Source organism: Polyodon spathula, chromosome 16, assembly GCF_017654505.1.
Source record: "Polyodon spathula isolate WHYD16114869_AA chromosome 16, ASM1765450v1, whole genome shotgun sequence".
Lineage (NCBI taxonomy): Eukaryota > Metazoa > Chordata > Actinopteri > Acipenseriformes > Polyodontidae > Polyodon > Polyodon spathula.
The window spans coordinates 9,890,837-9,908,810 of record NC_054549.1 but is presented as its reverse complement, the minus strand read 5'-3'; the positions used below and the strand labels follow the sequence as shown (position 1 = coordinate 9,908,810).

Genomic DNA, 17,974 nt, shown 5'->3' with positions numbered 1-17,974 from the left:
TTCATTAGTCTGTTAGAGAACCAGTGTGAATCCACCACCTGATTGCAATGCTAAAAAATACTTGTGGTATAATGAGCATCATACAAATATGATATTAGTGTGCTGCACTATAGATAGATAAATAGGTAGATAGATAAGATTAGACTTTCAAGTCATGCAAAAAAAGAAGTTAAAATAACCGCCATCCATACTGCTGCAACTCTTCCATATTTTACACACTGACACAGTCGCTCCCACTGCAGCGCCCATACAGCCTGCAGTGCAGTGCGGTTCTGCAGCAGCATCCTGCAGCATCCCACTGAAACTCGTCCCAGGTGCCGCCAGCAGATGACGGGCACCTGGGACTAGATCCTGCCCGTGTTGCAGAGACGATCACCTATTTCTGACACCGCAGTGCTGCAACACAATGCAGATAAAGCAAGCGTCGTGCAACACCCCGGCTCGCACAGACCCTGCATCCCCTAACACAAGACGCGCTGCCAGCGACCCAGGCACAGGATCACTTGCAAACACACGATCAATTGTTTTTTTTTATTTCAAGCTATTCCTTTACTTGCCGAAATGGATCAAATTAAATAAGGACAACAATGACAACAGCAACAACAAACGTTTTTTTTTTTTTTCACAATAGCCAAATTAAACAACCAGCATATATTTCTATTAAAAAAAAAACAAAAAACAAAAATACAGTATTATCCAGACTATCCAGCTGTCGCCCAAACACAATTTAAAAAGTTTTTTTTTTTTGTTTTTTAAAATAAGTCACAATAGCCAAATTAAACAACCAGCATATATTTCTATTAAAAAAAAAAAAAAAAAAAACATAAATACAGTATTATCCAGACTATCCAGCTGTCGCCCAAACACACAATTTAAAAAGGTACACTGTCGCTTTAAAACAGATCAAATCATGCTGGCAGAAAAGCAAGCACGTTTTAGTTCTGGTAGATTCCCATCACAAGCACATGTATAGAAGCCATTATTATTTATTATTATTATTATTATTATTATTATTATTATTTAATCAGGTCAAGCTAGCAGTGCCGTATCTATATTTTCAGTAGATGCCGAACTACCTCAAATGGAGACACACGCGTATCTTTCCAGCTGCGGGACGGACCCCCCGCCTTTCTCCTCAGAGGCGCAGCTGCATTATTATAACCTGTTTTCTGAAGCCGGGACCCGATTTAGAGACAGAGCCGCCTGACCTGCGAGTGTCCTGCGAGTGTCCTGCGGGTGTCCTGCGGGTGTCCTGTGAAGACCCGCGGCAGAGGCAGAGCTGTCCTGCGAGCCCGCCCTGTCCTGTGAAGACCCGCGGCAGAGGCAGAGCTGTCCGTTCCCACGCCGAGCCTGCTCTCCCTGCGCTGCCGCGACTCCGCTTGTTTTTACCGCTCAGGAATCCGCAGCGAGAGCCGCCGCACGCCCCGCCCGCTCGCCTGCTGCGGGCCCGTCATTGGTCGACAGGGCAAACCGTCGCGATTCCTAATGGCCGGATCGGCTGTCCGTCACAGGCAGTTCCTCCGAGGCGGGGCTTGCTGAAACGCCCCGCCCTACTCGGGTGTCGAGCGCCTCTATGGTCAACAGGGGAGTCTGTCTCCCGACGCTGCTTTCTGATTGGCTCAGGTGGCGGTTTTTAAAGCTGGGTTTGCCGCGCTCTCTCAGTTCCTCGGGAGAAGTGCTCTCCAGAAAGCTTTCGATACGACCTTAAATCAGGCTTTTAACTTTTTGTTTCTAAATTAAATGACATCACATTATGATTACATATTAAATACATCATTTAAAATACGACTCGGTTGTTTATTTTGTATTCCTAAACAAAATTAATCGCTGTTTTTTTTTTTTTTTTTTTTTTTTTGTTTTATAGATGAAATGAAAAACAATGAAATCACATCTTCTCACAAGGCGATGTTGACACGCCGGCTGTCTTTGAAACAGCAGCCTGAGAAACTTTACCGCGGCTAACGCAATTTACACAACTCCCAGCACCGTGCTCCAAAAAACCGCCCCGTTCATCACTTGAAAACAGTGTAAACCAGTTAAACCGCTACAAGCAACACTGGGAAGAACTGTATTTGTTTATTGTGTGGCTGCCGTTACTTATCCTTTAAAAACGCTTTCTTAATTTTAAGCGCAATTAATTTGTTTCTATACAATCCCGTGTTAACGCTACCATCACCATTCCTTGTTGCATCCTTCCTTTTTCTCAATCATAGTAAACAGGACACAGCTTAAAGCGTGTATTTGCATATCGGGTTCCACAATGCAAATTAGTGGTGACACTCTGACTCGCCCCCACTCAACAACAGCAGCTAATCGACCCCCTCACTGGATCGCTTTGGGGGGCTTTTTAAAGACGTGGCTGGTCACAGCCCAGACATCCCAGTACTGAAATGATTCCCCTTCACCAATGCCCACAGGACACCATTCACCAGACTGGTGCTTTCACACCAGAACTGCACACTGCATGCTCAAGTGTGCTCAACTGGCTGCAAGCTGGTACTAAAAAAAATACAAGCAACACCCAGAGTGAAAACAATCCATCCACCTCCTATTTCATTCAAACTGGAGACGCTGTACAGTGGCACCTTCTTACCGTCGTGCGATTCACCGGTCCCAAAGATCCTGGTTTGCCATCTTTCACAAAGAGAAGTCAACCCTCATCCCCGTGCGCCATGGGGCTGCTTAACCATTCGTACATTTTATTAACCTTAAAAACGCCCACCCTTTGTCAAAACTATAAGAAATAAACTATAAAAGCAACACAATCATTGACTGCGAGATGCATTTCGGCATCTACCCGCGGTGCTGCCAAGCTGGGGGCTGGGCACAGTCACCGAAGCGTGCAGGGTTTCCCAGATGATAATCAACAAGGTGAAATTAAAAGGCTGCAGGCGACAGCTGCCTGACGAGTGCCCTTTGTTTCGTCCGAGTCCCGCGGAAGGGCTGGTCTCTAGTCTTTCAGCACCATCGGAGCTTTCACTTGGTCGGCCACCTCCTTGCCCATTAGGGCTTCCACGATGGCCAGCGCAAACTCAAAGCTGGTCCCAGGCCCGCGGCTTGTGATGAGGTTACCGTCCTTTTCCACGCGAGACTCGGAGTACTGGTAGTGATCTGCAGGGAAGAGATGAGGAGCCACGAGAGAGAGAGAGAGAGAGAGAGAGAGAGAAGAACTGAACTACTTTTAAACGGACGCGTTCAGTGATGCAACAGGCTTAATAAAATCGCCAACTACAGCAAGCTATCGAAGTACTAAAAAAAACAAAGCCTAGTTTATTTGCCATTTTATCTTCAGTACTACAGCGACTGTGGGTCAGAAAGGTTATTTTGAGTACCAGGCTAGGGACTGCACAGCGGTTCGATATTTCCCAGGTTTGGCCACCGTGTAGTGATGTACAGCTCAGTACAATATGGAATGGCTCAGACTGCTATGCAATGTGAGTTTTAATGAATTAAGAGTAATGAATTATCCCTAAAGTACGGTCCTGCAGTAAATGCTATTGAAAATACATACAAAAAAGCAAGAGCTTAGACTGCCCCCTTCTGGACAAAGCCAGCTACTACACTATGCAAGAGTCAAGCGCCCTTCATTCAGCATCAGTGCAAAGTCAATTTTGCAAGATCAGACGCTTTTACTCCTTGCATGCAACAGCTTGTGAGCTGTAGTGCTGTGCCTCCCTCCCTGGTGCACGTTACCTCCAGTCATCATCTTGTCCTTGGCCAGCGGGTGAGTGGTGACTTTGCTTCCGTAGGCAATGCCGTGTGCCAGAAGGGCGGTGGGTCCTGAAAGAGGAGAGAGCGGCGACTCATCACTCTGAACCTCGACGCCACGCACAGAGTAATACACGGCAATACACGGGACATCGGAACACGGGCGGCTTCAGACGGAACGTCACCAAACTGAAGAGCAGAGTGGAGCATGCTGGGACTACAGTTACACGCTACAGGAGGAACCGCGAGACACATGCAAAACCAACAACAACCAACTTCTGTTTGAAGAAAAAAAGAAGAAAACACTAAAATACCAAAAGGAGTGGTTTGTAAGGAGTTGCTAGGGTACTACTGCATGCCAGCCAGCTTCCCCGAGTCACTGGCAGTGTTAGACAGAGGGTCAGTCCCATCTTCCCCACCTGCACAGATCGCTGCAATCAGCCTCTTACTGCTTTCCTGATCCTTCAACACGTCCTTCACAGCAGAGGACTGCAAAAAAACACCATAAAACAAATGTCATGAAGACTGTCACGTGCAGAGCAATTTAAAAAAGACTGCAAGTGCAAAGCAGTGGTCATGCACAGTAGTTGCGTGCATCGAGGATCAAAAGGAAGCTCTGGCGCATGTCAGGTGAGGTTTCCTTGCAGGTTACCGACTCCCACCCTGCTCTGCAACACAGACTGGAAGCTTTCCTTGCTGGCCCATCTGAGCTAGCTCTTACCTCGGAGAGGTTCTGGGCTCCCAGGTTTCCTCCTGGCAGGACCACAACATCATAAGGACCCTGGAAAAAAAAAAAAAAAAAAAAAACGAAATAAACTTTGACAGAGAGGCCGTTATTGCAGGGCGATAGTCAAAACAGTTGATCTACCATTTACCCCTTATATGCCCCCCTGCCCTTACCCCTCACCCCTCCGAACCTGTTTCCGTGCATCTTCCAGGCTGGCATCTGGGCAAAGGAGCACATCCCGGCTGCAACGCACTGGCTCCTTGCCACTCAGTCCGGCCAGGGTGACTGTGATCTGGGACAGAACAGAAAGACTCATTTATACCTGCAGCAGGTGCATTTAGAACAACACGGGACGCTTCATCATGGATGGAAACAAGACTCCTATTGCATAGCAGATTCACCCAGTCCAGGTATTATTGCCACACTGATTAGCCCCAGTGTGTAGGTAACAAACTCTGGTACTGTCTTATTAAACTCCTAGTGAAACCTGGAACAGAGCAAACATGATGCAATACAAGTACAAATTTTTTCTTCCTAATCCCCGAAGTTACATAAAAGAAGGATTTGCACAGATCTTACATGACTCACATTTCTGAAACATTGCTTTTAAATGCATAAAATGACGCTCCCGCCTGTACCGTTGCTTTGTGATTTTACACAACACACGCACGGAAACTGTGCACGCAAGAGATTACTAACAAACCAGTCCAACGCTGATCTTTGACATTTACAGTCGCCTGCGGGTCTATTTCCATCACTGATCACTGTGATCCCACACAGTCCTTCAACTGACTGGACCATTTCCACGCCAGGCTGTAATTCTGTCAGAGGACTGGATAATGGCACGCATTTCAACGCTGCGGCAGAGCACTGGTGAGGTTAACTAAGCAATCTACAGCCTCTTTCTACAGCAGAACGGAAACCAGTTGATAATTCAGAAACATTTCGACCTTGCCTGCTGCCCTGGTACCTGTACGGCGATTATAATCGGACTTCAATCATATCAATAGTCTGTACCGTTACTCGCAGTTCTTGCGTAAAAACACGTTGCATGTTGATTATAAACACACACACACACACACTCAGAAATTAGGGCAGTATGCACAAAGCACTGTCCTTACTCGTATACAGCAAGCACATGTTGCAAACACATTAAATTATATTCTTAACTCTACAGTTGTTTTTTTAGGCCTGTAACTGTAGCGTTTAAACCGTGTAAACTGCAGACTCGCCGATGCGTCTGTTCATTCCCACGACATTATAACGATATCGCACAGAATAAAACGCGTCAGTTACAACTGACCCCAGCTGTACGCATGACGTCCACCGGTATAACCGTCTCCATCTCCTCGGCTCCTTTTGCCAAAATGACCATCGCACGCTTGGCAGCCATGGCTTGTTATCGATGGGTTTACTCAGTTTCCAGACCGTCAGCCTGCAAAGAGAGATGAAGCAGACAGGCTATCAGCACGCCTCCCTCTGCGGACTTTCAACGCGCACACGCCCCTTTAAACTGCGGCCACGGGACAGGGACAAAACACAGAGGTTCTATAAAAGCGAGATGCAACGTGTCTTTATCGTTGCATGTTAATGTTAACGTTGCAAAGTGGGATAAATGATGGATACGGTTTCTTTCTGCTTGTTAAAAGTGTTCTTATGCCTGCAAACGGCTGCATCTGTCTGCAGAGATGTGTTAAACCAGACTCTGTAAAAGCCCATGGCTTCTAATGTAGATGCTTCACTAGATATTAAGGTACACAACTATTCTGTGTAATAAAGCGGTGATATAATATAGTTAAGACGCTAAGGTGAGATTTGCTTATATATATATATATATATATATATATATATATATATATATATATATATATATATATATATATATATATATACCTATATATATATTATATATATTAATATGATCTTTCTCTCTCTCTCTCTCTCTCTCCTCTCTCTCTCTCTCTCTCTCTCTCTAATATATATAACATAAAAGCTATATAAATATAAATATATATGTTGTCAAATAAAAGTCTGTTTCAATTCATTTGAAATTGCACCTGGTCAATATGGCCCAAAACATAACAGCCGTACATACATGGGGAGGGGTAAGGACCTCGGGAATATACCCTACATTTAGATCTGCTATACCACGGTCTTCCACCAGTCGGCAGGCTTGCCTAAAGAATACTCTATTACTTTTCCAATCCATTCGAGGGAGCCATGCACCGCGGGTTAAATGCAAAACCACATCGACAGTAAAACGATGCATTTGCGCTTTAAAAGTGTGACTCCAATAACCAAACGCAGTGACCCTAATACCGGTCTCCCACACACACCCGGGGTCTGTTTCGTTCTTGTGTGTGTCAGTGTGTGTGTGTGTTGTGTCAGTTTGTGTGTGTGTGGTTGTGTGTCAGTGGGTGTGTGTCGCTTTTGTTGATTTACTTTTGTTTAACAAGCAGCGCGCTGTTCTATACCTGGTAGAGTCCTTTCCTCTCCCTGCGTGTAACTGCGGATTAAGGAAATCCGATCTGAAAGGTGTGACGCTCTATTAAACTCCTCATCACACAGAATGTAAGCGCTAAAGCATTACTCTTAGTCTCATTAAAAACACACACGCACACGCACACACACACACACACACACACACACACACACACACACACACACACACACACGCACACACACACAGTTAGGTTATTGTTGTTCACACTGCCTTCGGGACCCTTGATTTCCTGGCAGGATGCACGCTTGTAGCTGCCTTTCATCGGTGTACATTATACCTGTCTCTGCATTCACCTGAACTAATCGGTCACCTGTCTGAGAAACCAGCAAACACCCGGGACTGATTTATTACAATAGCAGCGAACGTCACGAGCACCTGCGACAGGCTGAGCTTGACAAAGGGTCTGCCCGCGGGCGGCTGCTGCGCACAGGTGTGTTCCTTCTGGACTCTGGGTGCAGTCCAGCTTCTTTGTACGGCTGGTGGGTGCAGTCCAGCTGGTAGCTCATGGGTGCAGTCCAGCTGCTGGCTCATGGGTGCAGTCCAGCTGCTAGCTCATGGGTGCAGTCCAGCTGGGGTGCAGTCCAGCTGGTAGCTCATGGGTGCAGTCCAGCTGGTAGGCTCATGGGTGCAGTCCAGCTGCTGGCTCATGGGTGCAGTCCAGCTGGTGGCTCATGGGTGCAGTCCAGCTGGTGGCTCATGGGTGCAGTCCAGCTGCTGGCTCATGGGTGCAGTCCAGCTGCTGGCTCATGGGTGCAGTCCAGCTGCTGGCTCATGGGTGCAGTCCAGCTGCTGGCTCATGGGTGCAGTCCAGCTGGTGGCTCATGGGTGCAGTCCAGCTGCTGGCTCATGGGTGCAGTCCAGCTGCTGGCTCATGGGTGCAGTCCAGCTGCTGGCTCATGGGTGCAGTCCAGCTGCTGGCTCATGGCTCATGGGTGCAGTCCAGCTGCTGGCTCATGGGTGCAGTCCAGCTGCTGGCTCATGGGTGCAGTCCAGCTGGTAGCTCATGCAGGTTTTCAATGATATATTTTCAAAGCCTTTACTCGATTCTTTAACGAGATCCCCTGTTTTTTTTTTCCAAATTGAGGAACAGAAAGACCTTGAGAGGGCTGAAGAGAATTTGAGCACGCAGGACTGAGCTGTTTGCTCCTAGTTGAGTAAAAATGAAGAGGTGTTCCGCCTCTTTAAACAGAAATCGGGGTTCACTACAGGCTGCAGGCTTGTGTTAAAACACGCTGAATAGATCACCCTAGCCTGTACAATATAAACGCTACAGCTGGCCTTCATGTCACTGTAAACTGGAAAATATTTAGGACAAAAATGACTTGGAAAATGTGTATTAGCATCTCTACTCTACCTGCATTGGTTGCTGTTCTATTAAAATGCATTGACGCGCGGGGGCGCACAGTCTAGTTGCTAGCGCACAGTTATAGACTGCGGATGAATTGAACCCGAACCACAATGCTATAAACTTCAGCTCAGTATGATGACAAGAGCGGCTTCGTTCTGACACACAGAGTCCCAGCTGACAGGCAGGCGTTCGCTTCAATGCAAGTCATCCCGTGGATCCCCAAGAGCGCAATAACACAGCGGATTAACACAGGATCTGCGGGTGCTGTTGCCAGCCGGTCTTCTGCGTGCTTGCTTGCAAATTCAGCAGGCGGTCGTGAGTCCCAGGGTACGTGACAGATCGTACAGCTGCCGAGGCAGTCGCTGTTTCCCCTGAACAGGGGTGTGTTTGTGTGTTTATTCGGATCTCTTCATACAAGGCGCTTACCGCGAGCATGTGACCACATTGAGGCGATGCTTATTAAACTCGCTTGTAAACAAACTGACCCTCTAAGAACCGGGATTAAGGGCTGAAACACCGACGATGCGAATTCCCGCGCCCAGCCATCTGCAGCTTCACGCAGACTTCACAGCCCAAACTTTTTCTTGCATCCCTCTTCGAGGCTGCTGTTTTACGCAGTGCAGCTCCATTCTGGGAAACAACAGCCTCCGGGAGTAGATGCGCGGGTTCCCATGCTTTCTGCGGAGGTTCCGAACAGCCAAGGCTGTTATCTTGTCTATTCAATAATACCATCATAATGCATTGCTGTAGCCGGGTTGGATCTAAACCACAGCACCGCTGAAGCCCCGCTACTGCCTCTAGGGATACGCCGCTGCCGCGGTTACACCAGCGAGCGTGTTTGAAAGGAGATCACACAGCTGCTGAGGCGCTAATCAAGTCAATTAAAGCAGGGGCATGTGATTTGATACAGGTCACAGTTCAGTTAGCGATGATCCCCGATCCCACAACACTGGGATAAGCAGCCAAGATGCACAGAACAAAAAAGGGCTTGAACCCCTTCATCTGATGTCATGAAATATCCTCCTGGTTTGGACTCATTGTGATTTGAGTCACTTTTTTCCTGCATGTTTGAACAGTTTTTCGGCATTATGCTGCACTGTGTCTCAAGAGTGTTGAGTTTGTAAAGACTCTGGACTCACACACTGTGGATGAGAGTTTACTCAATTACAGACTATTAGCCATGGTCATATGCATGGATTTCACGCTAGCGTAAAGTCTTCAATTTGGAAAAAAATACTTATCTCTCTGTTATTAGGCGATATTATCACCAGCATATCCTTTTAAAATTAATCCATTTTATCAGAGTGGCCAGCTTATTGGTTACAAAAATGTATATTGTTCCTGAGCAGTCACACAGAACATACATACATACATGCATATACATACATACATACACATACATACACACAGCATTTACTTACAGACTACACTTGGTCAATGAAATCTCTGTCTGCAAGACATGCTTTCACAATGCCTTGCACTTCCTGGCTCAGTATACCTGGACAATGAAATCGTCCACACCCCTTTGGGGCCTTCCTTCCTGTCAGTAACCAACCAGCAGCTTCCCCTAATGACTGACATGCTTTGCAGCCAGTAATATCCTTTGACTGCCCGTCAAGGCACTGCTGGGGTGCAATGACCTACAGCAGGTAATAATGAAGCAACAGACTTCCTGGAAGACAAGACAAGAAAACTGAGAACATCGTGCAGTGCCACACGGCATGTTTTCACATGGAAGCATGTTTGCTATAGCGCGTGTTTCTAAAACAACAGCCCCATTGAGACACATACTGTACAGTGAATAACAGCGCAGTACAGCTAGGACGTATTATAGAGATTTATTTTAGCTAGAACTGCTTAAGGCATGCAAGTTTATTTCCACGCGGGTGAGTGTGAAGCTGGACTGTACATGTGGTATACAGTACAGGCGCTGAGCAGTGGCGTGTGGCTCTGCCCGCTTCAGTTCAGCCGTTTATCTCCGCAGAGAAGGAGGATCAGCAGGGAATGCTGTTTCATATGCCACACTGTGTGTTTAAAACGCCAGCCTGCTGGATCCATCCCAGACTCGTGTTCCACCAACCATAGGGCTTCAGGGTGCTAATTTAAACCAGCTTAGACCATTTGAACAACAGATATGAACGAGAGTCAGGGGCTTTGATCTACTGCTGGCAAAACATGCTTTTTGACTTGTGTGCCCCCCTCCCCCCTGAGTGTCGTCGATTCCAGCCGGAAGAAACGCCACTGGTGTTTCCTGGTAAAGGGTTCAGTGAGAGAGGAGGATTCCAGAGGCTTTAAACCATGGTCTGCGTTTGGATGATAAGTGAGGCTGTGGAAGGGAAGCTGGCAAGGAGCAGGCCACACACACACACACACACACACACACACACACACACACACACACACACACACACACACACGCCACACACACACACACACACACACACCACACACACACACACACACACACACACACACACACGTGCACAAACACACACACACACACACCCACTGCACAAACACACACAGACATGCACACACACACACACACACACACACACACACACAAACACACACACGCACACACACAGGCAACTTTTAAGACAAGTGTTAGAAGCATTTTCTCAGTGAGGAATACAAGAATGTAATCAGAAATCGATTGTTTTAGGAACTAGCAGTGTGCCTTGCCTTGAAGTATTGATTGGCAGGTATTCAGTGAATCCATTTATTAGTGTACTGATTTCCATACAAGCTGTTCTTCCATCACCAATCAATGGAAATTACCTTGACTTCTTATCAATTACCTTGACTTCTTATCAGTTATTTTCAGCTGTTTTCTTTCCCTCTGTTTGGAAGATAAGGGTAAACTCCATTCAGGCACTAGCAGGGAATACAACAGTTTACAACGTCAAGCATGACTAGCCTGTTAGATTTTGAGAGGAGAACCCCACAGAGACAACGGACCATATGTGAATGAAGAGCTCAACAATCCGATCGATCAGTTAAGAAAGCAAGCAAACAAGAAATAAATAAACAGCGACCACACCTGCATAGCTTTGCCACAAGATGGTGCTGTTTGTTTGTTTTCCTAGTTCTAAAACTGGTAATAAACAGCTTTGCAGGATTTTTTGTTCAAATCAGATGCAAGTGAGATTGAATTGAGGCGGTGGCCCGGTAGGGGGCGCTCTTTCATCTGGGTCAAACCTAAGCTGATATCCAAACATACTGTTTGTGGGCTACAGCACAGATCTATATCCCATGTAATGCTTTTAATAGTTTGACAAGACTGCAAAGACAGACTCTGTAGAAGTGAATTACAGGAGTCAAGCTGCACCAGATTTCAGAGTTAGACTTCTACAAGTTTAACTGACAGGAAGCCAGCGAAGCACTGCGGCCACTAGTCACCATCTTACTCAAGTGAACGTCTTTTATTTTTTTGATGATAAGAACTCTCTGGTAACCGGCGTGCCTCTCTTATCCAGATCACTTCGTCAGGCAGTACAGATCTGAAGCAGGGCAGCGCTGCAGTGTTAATCCGCGCTGTTAAGAGGACCCCCTTGCATGTGCACGCACTGGTTTCACACAGTGAAAGAGAAACAAAGAAAAAACATGCCTTTCTCCCCCCCCCCACCCCACCCCTGACCCCCCTCTTCAATCTTGGTATTGATTGATTGGTACCCTGCAGATGGAACAGGTGAATTGGTCTGCAATTCCCACAGCTCCCAGTCTCTCTCCTCTGCCTGCCCGTTAGAAGCAGGCTTGGTAGAGCTGCGTGACCGATCAGCTGTCCCTCTCTCACACACACCACAGTGCTTTTCACACGGCAGCTGTCTTAAGCCACATTAGCCCGCACCTTGCATTTGGCTCAGGTCAGGCATTAGGTAATGCAATTTATTGTCCGCACCCAGACTCATCTGCACAGATGTTGTCCATCAGTTTGTCAGTGTGTGTTTTTCCTATTGTCTCTCTCTCTCTCTCGTTTCTCATGCACGCTTTTAGTTTTTCTCCCCCTTTCTTCCACAATCAGTTTGCTTTTGCCTTCGTCACGCTGGTAAAGATTCACACGGTAGCCGTGCGGTGTGTTTATGATTAGAGGCCGTTTTCTGCTAAAACTTGGCTAAGTTTACATGTTCGTTCACACCCGATTACCAGTAAAGGCTTCTCTTATGTTGGGTAATTGAGATCCATATGTGGGCAAAATCTACAGCACTGACAGAGATAATAACCACATATAAGAGAACTCACCCCAGTCCTTTTTGGGGAATATATATATATATATATATATATATATATATATATATATATATATATATATATATATATATATATAGATAGATAGATAGATAATAAAATCAGCAGGTATTAATAATTCTTACTGGAATGTTTCTATATATGGATTTTTTGCATAGAGCATGCTGCCACCTAATGGCCAGATTGATATTTGTTTGCAGCAAGGATCTCTCAAGGGGTAATCCAGTGAGAATTGTCAGCACACACCAGCTCCACGCACAGTGGATCCTTTGGTTATCTGAGCTGCTTGGTAACTTGTCTAGCCTGCTTTAAGAACAGCTAGGCAATAAGAAGAGGGAGCATGTTTATCTGTTCTACTGTATCTGAAAGTGGCTGTTTAAAATGCACTTGCTTTTGCATTAACAGGGACTAAAAATCGCATTCAAATATCTGACCTGAGCACAAGTGAGCCTTGAGACTCTGAGTGCTAAGGCTTGTGACGAGACAATATTTTCTATTATTCAAGAAACAAATTATAAAAAAAAAAAATGAATGAAAAAAATGTAAAGAAAAAATGATATATGAATTTTAACAGTTTCTGACATGAGTGTAGATTTAAAAGGAAGCCTGAAAGAGGGTTGATTGGAATGTAATCTGGGCTGGATTTGCTGTCTCGCGGAGATAAGGTTAGTGTCGTGTGATTCGAAAATAAAACACTTACAAACACTTCTCTCTTCTCCATCGCGGCTTGAAAAAAATGAACGTGTTTGATTCGTGCGCCTTTCATTTTCCTGCTGCTGTAACGTCACGCATGTGATATTTCAGGGCAGCACTGAGATCCAAAGCTTGCTGAGCTGCTAGAACAATCAATTATTTCTGCATAATATGCCATCAGGATGCAAAAAAAAAAAAAAAAAATTATATTAATCAACCGAGATCATCCGTCCCCCAGACTTTCTTTCCCATGAAAAGAAGAAGTGAAGTGAAATCTCAGAGTGGATAGGAATACACTGCAAATCCCTGACACCAGCTCTTTACATTGTGAAAACTCTTAGAAAAAAGTTCCCACAGTGAAAGCATGATCAAGCATTGTGAGACTAACACTTATAAAAGTTTCTCACAGTAAAAGCATATCAAAGTGCAATAAAGCCTGGTAAAGCATAGGGAAGCACTGTGAAGCACAGAGGTATTAAACACATGGGAATCTACGATGAATGCATCGTCTAGCTGTGGGGAAAGCATGGGGGAAAACTGCACAACAATGGAGCACATTTCGTGTACAGTATACAGTGTGTGTGTGTGTGTGTGTGTGTATATACAGTGTGTGTGTGTATACAGTGTGTGTGTATATACAGTGCGTGTGTATGTATACAGTGTGTGTGTGTACAGTGTGTACAGTGTGTGTGTGCGTGTGTGTGTGCGTGTGTTATGTGTGTATACATGTGTGTGTATGGCACGTGCGCACCAGCTGTGTGTGTGTGTGTACAGTGTGTGCGTGCCAGCGTGTGTGTGTGTATACAGTGTGTGTGTGTGTGTGTGCTGGCGTGTGTGTGTGTGTGTGTGTGTGTGTATACAGTGTGTGTGTGTGTGTGTGTGTGTGTGTGTGTGTGTGTGTATGTGCGGTGTGTGCGTGCGCGTGTGTGTGTGTGTGTATGGTGTGCGTGTGTGTGTGTGTGTGTGTGTGTGTGTGTGTGTTGTGTGTGTGTGTGTGTGTGTGTGTGTGTGTGTGAAGCATTATATGCAATCCTCAAACCCTGTACTGGAACATTGCTCCTCCATAGTCGAGTGTCTTGTAATGGGAACCATGTATTAGGAATCTAGGATCGCTGCGAGAGCAACAAAAGAAATCATGTTTATTGCAATCTATTGGCATTGTGATTAAGACTACTGAGGGGCAATGCTGGAGACAGAAGAGACGATTCAAGTGTCTGGTCAGTTAAAAGCACGCCCTGACACCCCCCCCTCACATGCCTAATAATAACAAGGCAGATTATTCCCTGCCAGTCGAAGCGGGAGTTTATTTAAAGCACGCTCTGAAGAAAATGAAAGTGATTCAGTTTGTTTCAATTCTAAACACATCCTCTGCTCTTTAAAAAGGGTGCAAATTGATGTTTCAGCCAATTGCCCGGCTAACTTGTGTTTCCTTCACAGCGGCTTCCTGAACAAGCCCTGGCGGTCAAGCTGAAGATTCTTCAGCCTTGTCATATTTGCATAATCGCTCCGCAGTCTTATTGATGCAGACTGAGAGTAAGGCATAATTGAGTCTCAACAAGCGTCCTGCTGTAGCTGTCCCTATACTGAAGCAGCTTGGTAGAGAAACAAAGCGTTGAAATAATGGGGCCCAAACTGTTTCGCATCAACTTTTCCCTCTCTGCACATCAGTCATTTTACAAGCTGAGAGCCAGGTGCAGCGCCAGCAAAGCACCACCAGAGGGCGCTGTTGTCAATTGCAAAAAGTTTCCAAGCTTTCTGAAATTGAAATTTGCAAACTTGTAAAGCTTCTGGTTGATAATACACAAGCACTTGTGGCTTACTGAAGTAAATGACTACAGATCAAGGGTTTTCTTTGCTTGTCTACATCGTTGCAGATTAAACATTTGCATGTCCTGAATGACAAAAAGAAAAACAAAAAGATTCTCAGCACAACTCAATGTAAATAAAACTTAGTGAAACTCAGTGCCTTCTGATTATAGTTCAGCCTCTGCTTTTTAAACCTGCCGTTTCATAGCGTTGCATCTTTGAGCTGCCGGCTTCTTACAAGACAAGACAACTTGAAGGCCTGCAAAGAAAGCTTTGCAAGGGCTCTGAAGGATAGCCATCCGGGGACATGCTGTCCATCTTTATTGATGAAATCCATGATAGCAAGTTAGTCTCTTGCTTATCAGCATTGTGTGTGTTTTTGTACAGTGTTTGTGCTGCATGCAGGCTGAGCAGCAGCATGTCGTGAATGACAGCACTGTAGGGTTATTGCTGTGTGTGTGTGTGTGTGTGTTGGGGGGGGGGGGGGGGGGCTGGGTAAGAGGATACAGCAGATTAAAAGCCAGCTACAGCAATACACTGCATGCTTTTGTGGATGCAATTTCCAAATGGATGCCCCGAGCAAAGCCAGCTCTGCTCACCAACCTGTGTCTTGTCCCATTATAGATATGCTCCTTGTTTCTGTGCAGCCAGGGAGTCTGCTCTCTGCTGTGTCTGCGCAGCGAGGGCTGCTCTGTGTGTCCAAGGGAAGTGTCTGCTGTGTGTGTGAAGCCAGGGCTGCTCTCAGCTGTGTCTGCGCAGCCAGGGATCTGCTCTCTGCTGTGTCTGCGCAGCCAGGGCTCTGCTCTCAGCTGTGTCTGCGCAGCCAGGGCTCTGCTCTCAGCTGTGTCTGCGCAGCCAGGGCTCTGCTCTCAGCTGTGTCTGCGCAGCCAGGGCTCTGCTCTCAGCTGTGTCTGCGCAGCCAGGGCTCTGCTCTCAGCTGTGTCTGCGCAGCCAGGGCTCTGCTCTCAGCTGCTGTGCAGCCAGGGCTCTGCTCTCTGCTGTGTCTGTGCAGCCAGGGCTCTGCTCTCAGCTGTCTCTGTGCAGCCAGGGATCTGCTCTCTGCTGTGTCTGTGCAGCCAGGGCTCTGCTCTCAGCTGTCTCTGTCTGCTCTCTGCTGTGTCTGCGCAGCCAGGGCTCTGCTCTCAGCTGTGTCTGTGCAGCCAGGGCTCTGCTCTCTGCTGTGTCTGTGCAGCCAGGGCTCTGCTCTCAGCTGTGTCTGTGCAGCCAGGGCTCTGCTCTCTGCTGTGTCTGCTCTCTGCAGCCAGGGCTCTGCTCTCAGCTGTGTCTGTGCAGCCAGGGCTCTGCTCTCTGCTGTGTCTGTGCAGCCAGGGCTCTGCTCTCAGCTGTCTCTGTGCAGCCAGGGATCTGCTCTCTGCTGTGTCTGTGCAGCGAGGGCTCTGCATTCAGCTGTGTCTGCTCTCAGGTGTGTCTGCAGTACAGTACACTGCTGAGTCTATATAACACTACAGTGTCAGATACAGCTCATAGGTCAGACGACAGCCTGCAGCTTCCCAATCGGGAACCAGTAATTCTGCTCCCGGAGCTGGAAAACAAATCCACCCACCTCCTCCGCCTCTTACATCACAGCGGAACTGCTTTCTGTGATGCGTACCCCGGCGCCAGCTGCCTCCCGATGACATCACAGCCCGTTTCCAGCTGCGCTGGGGTGGTGAGATGAGCGGATATTCACACCGCAATCCTCTACCCGGCCCCTGCAAAACACACTCAAACTGTTCCAAACGTGTCCCACACACAGAGGCTGCCAGCTTCCAGCACTGGCACCTGCTCTGCGGGGGGGTCCACATCTCCATGGCAACCCAAGAACCCACCTCACATCACCCCGACAACATCCTTGCGACACATTCCACAGCAATGACAGCACGATGGGTGCAGATGGCGTGATTCTCTGCATGGTCACTATACATTTAGGGCTGTATTCACAGAGGGGTGATGAAGAGAATACCGGCTGAGATAGCTGGCCGATCATGATGTCTCTGTTTTGAATCGACTTTCGCAGCTGAATTCCCGAGAGGTGCGTCGGGCCTGTCTGGGCTTTAAAGCAGATGCTGTTATTGAGAATAAGCACGACAGAGTCTCAATAAGGTACGCTTGACGTTTTCTTTGCGATCCTCAGACAGTCATTCCCCGGCACAGTGTTTTCTGTGATGTCTGTTACCAGGATACACTGGAGAATTATTCATCGGAAGAGGAAACGGATCACATTTACAATGTTGGTGTTTTCCTGCCAGCAGACCCTAAATTGCTGTTCTAGGGGGAGGGGGTGTGATTGTGTTAACGCTCAGCACATTTCCTGCTCTCTCGTTCATGTTAAATGATTTCAAATACACTTTCAAAGGCAGCCCCCCTGCACAAGAATCGATGGCATTCAACCCAGCGAATCTCCCTGAAAACGGCTTGATGATTTAAAGGGTCTCGCTGCTGCAATTTCCTCTCAGGTAAGAACGGGACTCGACCCCCACCCACCGGGGGCGCCATCATTAACTTGCTCTTACTCTGGGTAATTGATTCTGCAGTTCCCATGATCACAGCAGCATGCGATTGTGATGTCACACATACACGCTGTGATTCGAGGGATACAGTGCACAGATATAATGGATTACCAGACCCTGCTTCTGTTATGCGTCCAAGATCACCTACAGATATCCCAGTAGCCCCAATTCCGACACATGCCTTGTATCCGCTAGCATGCCACAGTGCCACCTATTGACTGAATCTTACCGTGCCGCTCTTTGTGTCAGTAAATAACTTTTCACTTGTCAGTAGCCGGTTGATCTTAAAACTTGTCAGATTGGGCCTTCTTAAAAGCATCCCAAAGATTCAGTATCAGCATCAGCTGGGTAACCCTTGGTAACCCTTTGTAACCCTTGGTAACCCATTCCACCCCTCACCGCTGTCTGTGTTAAGAACCATCTCCTAACCT

At 46.8% G+C, this 17,974-nt stretch overlaps 2 protein-coding genes across 3 annotated transcripts in view; both read right to left on the bottom strand.

Annotated features, from left to right (window-relative positions):
- LOC121329169 (voltage-gated potassium channel subunit beta-2-like) overlaps positions 1-1,285 on the bottom strand; it is a 58,127-nt gene extending 56,842 nt beyond the window's left edge. The window contains exon 1 of one of the 2 annotated variants that reach the window (XM_041274581.1): positions 1,209-1,285. The gene's annotated coding sequence lies outside the window, so the exon portion shown is untranslated. The other variant, XM_041274582.1, reaches the window with a different exon arrangement.
- A 1,434-nt stretch (positions 1,286-2,719) lies between these two features.
- On the bottom strand, positions 2,720-5,896 carry LOC121329174 (protein/nucleic acid deglycase DJ-1-like). The gene is made up of 6 exons (XM_041274598.1): positions 5,739-5,896; positions 4,626-4,727; positions 4,430-4,489; positions 4,128-4,197; positions 3,694-3,780; positions 2,720-3,111 (listed from the first exon to the last, which is right to left on the bottom strand). Exons 1-6 carry the CDS (start codon positions 5,826-5,828, stop codon positions 2,951-2,953), a joined length of 570 nt encoding a protein of 189 aa, XP_041130532.1. The 5' UTR covers positions 5,829-5,896; the 3' UTR covers positions 2,720-2,950.
- Positions 5,897-17,974: the final 12,078 nt, after the last annotated feature.